The 6,588-nt window shown below is 58.3% G+C and overlaps 1 protein-coding gene across 1 annotated transcript; it reads right to left on the reverse strand.

Moving 5' to 3' along the window:
* Positions 1 to 237: 237 nt before the first annotated feature.
* On the reverse strand, positions 238 to 1,238 carry LOC120647221 (probable histone H2A variant 1). Its single transcript, XM_039923913.1, has 2 exons — positions 976 to 1,238; positions 238 to 824 (listed from the first exon to the last, which is right to left on the reverse strand). The coding sequence occupies exons 1-2, from the start codon at positions 1,099 to 1,101 to the stop codon at positions 528 to 530; spliced, it is 423 nt and encodes a 140-aa protein (XP_039779847.1). The 5' UTR covers positions 1,102 to 1,238; the 3' UTR covers positions 238 to 527.
* Between the last annotated feature and the right edge of the window lie 5,350 nt (positions 1,239 to 6,588).

The following is a 6,588-nucleotide window of genomic DNA, read 5'->3' on the forward strand; positions in this document are numbered from 1 at the left end:
GCACTTGAGATCTGCATGCTTGTCCTGTGCTATGCTACCTGAGTTGTTTGTTACCGCCACAACAAAAATTTCCAAGTGGATGCTCTCAAGTCTGGAGTCCGCAAAGGGATCGTGCATCCTTTGTGTAAGCCACACAAGTAAATCACTTTTCCCCCATTCTTTCTACTCTACTAGAAAAGTAGCATGTGCTCAAGTTTGCACATTATCAGAGACACCAGTAACAGGCCATACACAAGATAAGACTGAATAGCTTATACTTAACCATATAACTGGTTTATAACTTCAGGTACTTAGGCATACAGATTGAAGAGAGTTCAACAAGCAGGAAGCAGAGAACCTGTCCCAAACATTACTTAATTAAACGCACCGGCAAACAGTATTAGTTTACCACCACTCTGACCACAGAGGCACTTAAATTACCACGACACGATAACTGACGGTAAACCGCATGGACTGCATCGTCAGGCTCAGGGACCGGCAAGAACACAGATCCACACGCGGGCGGGCGGGCGGTCGACCGGCCCCCCTCACTCCTTGGCGGTCTTGTTGATGAGCGACTTGTGGATGTGCGGGATGACGCCCCCGCCGGCGATGGTGCCCTTGATCAGGGTGTCGAGCTCCTCGTCCCCGCGGATGGCGAGCTGGAGGTGGCGGGGGGTGATGCGCTTCACCTTGAGGTCCTTGCTGGCGTTGCCGGCCAGCTCCAGGACCTCGGCGGTGAGGTACTCCAGGATGGCGGCGGAGTACACGGCGGCGGTGGCGCCGACGCGGCCGTGCGCGGAGGCGCGGGACTTGAGCTGGCGGTGGATGCGGCCCACCGGGAACTGCACACACCAAGCAAATTTTAGTATACCCTGGCCAAATTCGCAGCTGTGCAGCTGAAATTCGAAGGAAGAAACCACAGATCTGAACCCAAAACGACAACGCGAAGAAGGAAGCTAGCCGCGGGCGGGGGTTGGGGGAGGGGAACAGCACCTGGAGCCCGGCGCGGGAGGAGCGGGAGACGGGAGCCTTCTTCTTGTCCTTGTCCTTGTCTTTGTCGGTGCTCTTGGCCGCCGTCGTCTTCGCCGCCAGGAGACCCTTACCTCCCTTGCCCGCCATCGCCGCCGGAAACCCTAGCCTGGAGCGAGCGGTCGAACTCGGTGGTGCGCAGCGAGGGTGAGGCCGGCCGAGAGGGCTTGCTGTGGGGTCGCGAAAATGTCTCCTGTTCAGTGCGGGGGCAGAGGGCTTTAAACGCGAGGAGCACTGGAAATTTTTTGGCCTCGAGTTTGAAACCGCTGGGCGGCGGGCGCGCGGGAGGGATGGAGCGCGCGCTCCACGTTTTCGCGGCTGCCCGGGCGTGAAAATGGTTTACTGGGCTGGGCCGTTTGAGAGCGGTCAATCTCCGACCAGATTTAACAAATCTTTTTTTGAGGTATTTTTTCTGGTATTTGCTTCGGGATTGCACACACCGTTTCATTTTTGGGGGTTTTTTGGGGGATGTTTTTGTGGTTTTTTCACGCATCTGTTATTTGTTTTCTATTTTTCACTGCATCAACCCGCGTGCCAACTTGCGCGCCCATTGTTTTTAATAAACTAATCATTAGCCCGCGCTGGAACCACCAAAATTAATTTGGCCTTTCTACTCAAATTTCTTCTGCGCTTATTCTCTTTCTCTTGCCGTTTCCTTCTGCCAGCCCGCTTTCCGTTTCCCCACGCAGCCCGCTTGTCGTTTCTAATTGAGCAATCGTTTACCGCGCGCGCCCTTGGCACCCAACGCCAACGGCGAAAGCCATTTTCGCTTCTCACAATTTCTCCCACACCAACTCTCATTTTTCTTTTGTAGTTTTCCCACACTATTTGTTTTGAGGATTCAGCATGCCAACCTGTCATCCTTTGGATTTCATTGATGATCACTATCCCCACAACAAACCCGCTAAAAATCATTTTGGACTTTGCGTGTAGATTTCTTGCACACCTATTATTTTTATTTATTTCTTTAATTTTTCTCGTGCCATTTCCTTTCCAAAGCCTGGGCGCCAACCACCACCCACTGTTTGATGTACGATTATTGCCACCCTCCAAAACTATAAAAAGATTTTTTTTTAGATTTTTGGCGCTAATTTCTCCTGCGCCTACACACACTCTCTCTCAATATTTTTCCCGCGCAATTTTCTTTTTGAATCCCGCCCCACATGCCACCCTCCTGTAGTTTTTTGATCGAGTAACCCCCCCCCCCCCGCGCCACCACCACCTCCCCACCGTCCCACCCACTTCGCAAGCGCCCAAATACCTACTGATTTAAGTGAATTTTTCATGCAAATTTCTCCTGCGCCTATTCTCTTTTCATGTTCCACACGCCTCCCCTCACCCCTACTGTTTTGATTGACAACTCATGCACCCAAACTGATGACGATCATTTTTAGCATTTAGCGTCAACTTTCATCCCACAACGCTTCAATGTATTTCAAGATTCCGGGTGCTACCTCGCCCGCCCATTGTTTTAATAAACTAATCATTAGCCCGCGCCCCAACTGCCAAAATTAGTTTTTGCCTTTTCGCTCAAATTTCTTCTACACCTATTCTCTCTCGCTTGGGGTTTTCTAAGCCAGCCCGCTAGCCGTTTCCCCGCCACAACCCGCTTGTCATTTTTTATCGAGCAATATTTTATCCCGCGTGCCCTTGGCACCCAAGGATGAAAGCCATTTTCGCTTCTCACAATTTCTCCTACACCAACTCTCTTTTCGAAGATTCAGCGTGCAAACCTGTCTTCCTTCGTTTCCGTAGATGATCATTACCCCCACCTCAAACCTGGTAAAAGTCACCTATTCCTTTTCTCTCTCTTTTTATTTCTCCAGTGCCATTTCCTTTCCAAAACTTGCATGCCAATCACCACCCATTGTTTTGATCTACAATTATTGCTACCCTCCAAATATATGAAAAGATATTTTTAGCTTTAGGCGCCAATTTCTCCCGCGCTCGCTTTCTCTCAATATTTTTCACACGCAAATTTCTTTTTGAATCCCGCCCCTACGGCCTACCCGCTCGTAGTTTTTGATTGAGTAAACCTCCCCCCTCTCCATCCCCACCCACCCCACGCATGCCCCTTCTACCTACCACTTTAAGTGAATTTTGGCCTTTCACGCAAAGTTCTCTCACACCTATTCTCTTTTCACATTCCCCACGCCTCCTCTCGTCCCAACTATTTTGATCGACAAATCATTGCCAGCTCGTCCAACCCCTCGCCGACGGGGCCATTTTTAGCTTTTAGCATCAATTTTTATCGCATTATTCATGAAAAAAGAGGTATAAGAGAATAGGATGTGCCTCCCTGGGAGCGCCCCTGGCACTCTTGCGGGCAACGCCGGCGACCCCCCTGGACGCCGGCGACCACGGCACTCCTCCGCCTTTTTCCCCCGCCTGAGCTCCTCTCGCCCCCCTCTCCTCCCGCTCCCCATCTCCATTCCCCCCCCCCCCCGCTTCACCCCCCTCGGAGCCACCATCCCACTGCCCAGCCGTCCGCGATGGCCCCCTCGGCGCCCGGGAGGCACCAACCGCCATGCGGCCGGTGCTCCCCAACCACGTGTTGCGCCCGACCTGGGCTCCTCGGCGTCCCCCGGCCTGCGCCCCCCGGGGGGTGCTCCCCTTCGCGTGGACGGGAGACGTCGCCGACTCGGTTCCTCTCTGCCAGGTGTGTGCTTCTCTGATTTCGCCCTGCTCCACTTTCACCAACTGGCGGTTCCTACTGTTACTCGCGATGGTAACCCTGAGGGCACCTTCTGGATCCGTCCGGAGCCCGGGCTCAACTCCCTCTCCAGGCTTCAGGTTGCTAACGACCTGAACTTCTGCTTCTCCCGGCCCGGAATCCGGTTTCATGTGCTCTGTCTCGCTCCAAATCTGTTCTCTGCTCGCGCTGGGAATAGGAATATGGCTGCCTACATCATCTCGTGCGGGCGCTGCGTAGTGGGATGGCTCTCCCTTCTCCTCTTCCCCTCGCTTGCCTCCGCCATGGCCGTCGGAGCTGCTCGCACTGAGCAGGCCAGGTGTGACGTCATGAATCAGATTCAAAATCTGGGGGGCGCGCGGGGGTGGCCGGGGTGGCCTCCGCTACGTTTGGGCTGGCCGCACGCAGCCCACAACTCGAGCCCACTAAGGTGGCCGGGGCTCTCCCGGGCATTCACTCCACTGCCACCCCCTTGTCAGAGAAGTCGCTCGCTGCCATTGATGCGCCTGACTCTCCCTCTCCGCGAACTGTCTGCGGCACTGCTCCGTATCTCCTGGAAATCGGGGTGAACTCAATTGCGCTTGACTCTCCCTCTCCGCGAACTGTCTGCGGCACTGCTCCGCCCTCAATCTCCAGGGGTGGGCAGTCACCTCGCGTGCCAGGCGGATGTCCGCCTTCCCGCGCGCCGAACGGAGGTCACACCGAGGCTACTGCCGCCATGCCGCTCGCCGGGTACTCCTCTCGGGAGTCCCATCCTGGAACGGCGCGGCCATACCTCCTGGCTCTGCTTTCCTCCGCTCCTGCGCCTATAAAAACTGCCAATGGCAACCGTCTTCGTCGTGCCAAGTCCCTACCCACCTTCCACAACTAGTTCTTCCGGTGTCTAGCCATGGACCACCAAGTCGACAGATGCCGCGACCCCGTTCGGTGTCGCCAGTGCCTCCGCTACGGCCACCGCAGCGCGGCGTGCTCGATGGCCGGCCCGGCCACGCTCTGGGCGTGGGTCGCTCAAAGGGCGGCGCTTCCGGACAGCGACGGCTCCGACTCGCCGCCCCACCCCCGAGCGCAACCACGTCCCGATGTACTCCTGCCTGGGCGTTCGGCGCTCGGGCGATCGCCGACGATCGATGACCGGGCGCAGAGCCTGGGCGCCTTCTCCTCCACCACATCACCCTCTCACACCCCCCCGCGTCGATGGTGATCCCGGGGAATGACGCCACGTTCCAACCACCCGCTTTGCCGGTGTCGCCTTTTCTTCTGCCCCCACCTCCATTCACCTCCACCGCCCCCGTGCTTGGCGTGCCGCCACCCCTTTCCCCGTCGCTCCTACTGCTCCATCCGCTGGCGATAACTTCACCATCCGAGATGACTTTGTTGAGGTCCACATGCGCCCAGTGGACATGGAGCCATGTCGCCGCCATGCCTACGCCTTCATCGAGCCTGAGCGTCCTGACCCAGGGTTCTTCATCCACTACGCTCTGGAGCAGCGTGGCGGCGATCCTCCCGTCAGGCTGGCTCCCTCCGCCCACGGGGCCATGATGGTGATCTTCTACCACCCTTCTTCCGGGAGGAGACTCTGCGCTGCGGGCCCATCTACTCCGCCTGGTGCACCACGAGGAGGCGGATTTCCACTTCGTCTGCCGCTACCGCCGTCTCGCAGTGCTCGCGGCAGCAAATTATCCCCCCCCCCCAGCACTGGACCAGGGAGCGCATCACGCGTGTGTTCCAGGCCTATGGGCACGTCTGCTGCATCGACAAGGAGTGCCTGAAGGTGGTGGCCGACCGCTCGACTGAAGTGGCCACCGGGGCGGACATCGCTGACTACTCTGTTGTTCGCGTGCTGGTACTCCTCGACGACGAGCGTGAGATGAAGCCCTCCATGGTGGTGCGCAACCTGGGCGGCTCCCTTGCTGGGATCGCCAAGGTGCGTGTTGTGCGCTTCTGGGCGCACCCAGACGGTGCGCCTCTCCTTGCTGAGGCGGACTTCTCCGACTGGGGGGACGACGACGGCGCGCACAGCGCCTCGCCGGGCGGGAACACGTCTGGGCGTTCCCCGCCTGGGCCGCCCCCGGCCTGCGCTCCTCCCAAAAGGATAGGCCGCGTCAGTTTCGTGGCTCCGGGTCGCCAGCTGGGCTGGCCCACGCGACTTGCCGCGCCCTCGGGTGTCCCCTGTACCCCTCTGTCCCCTTATGGTCCTTTGTTTCGGGCGCTGCCTGTGCTTTGGTGCGCGCCCTGTCGCTTGCTGTTGTACCGCAGGTTGTGATCCGCGATCTTCCGCTGCCGGTGCTGCCTTCGCCGAGGCCGACTCGAGCGCGCCCGGCTGAGGAAGGCGTGACCCGTGGGTCGCCGTCTGCTGTTCCTTCCCTGGGAGACCTGTTGGCGGAGGAAGAACACGAGGTCAGTGTCCACTACCGCCGTGCTCAGCGCAAGCAAGCTCAGGACTCCGCCACCCGGACGCGCCGTCACAGTCTCCGCCTCGCCGCCAAGGAGGACCCGTACTACGCCGACGCCACTTCCAAGGCGACGCGCGTCAAGGCTGCTCAGCTGGATCTCACTCGTGCCTCGGCACGCATGCGGGAGGCGCTCGTGCAATCAGGGATGCTCGAGCGTCCCCCACCACACAGGATCTCCTCCGCCAAGCTGCGTTGCCTCGGCCAGGCCTGCGGCCTCCCCGTTCTCTCTGACGCCGACGAGGAGGTGGTCGAGGTGGCCTGATGTCCGGCGATGACAATAACCCGTGTTATGCCTGCCCTGCTACGGGGCGCACCGCCGCCCGGCATGATCCTGTTCTCCATGCCTGGGCTGCTCCTCCTCTTGTGGTTGAGCGTGTGAGTCCTTGGCCTGATGCTTTGCTCGGCCTCCCGGCGCTAGGTCGTGAGCGCTCG

The sequence above is a fragment of the Panicum virgatum genome, chromosome 9K (assembly GCF_016808335.1).
Source record: "Panicum virgatum strain AP13 chromosome 9K, P.virgatum_v5, whole genome shotgun sequence".
Lineage (NCBI taxonomy): Eukaryota > Viridiplantae > Streptophyta > Magnoliopsida > Poales > Poaceae > Panicum > Panicum virgatum.

Coding starts and splice junctions, on each gene's coding strand:
- LOC120647221 (XM_039923913.1), bottom strand. CDS start 1,101: ATGGCGGGCAAGGGAGGTAAGGGTCTCCTGGCGGCGAAGACGACGGCG. Junction 825..975: donor CCTCCCGCGCCGGGCTCCAG/GTGCTGTTCCCC, acceptor TGGTGTGTGCAG/TTCCCGGTGGGCCGCATCCA.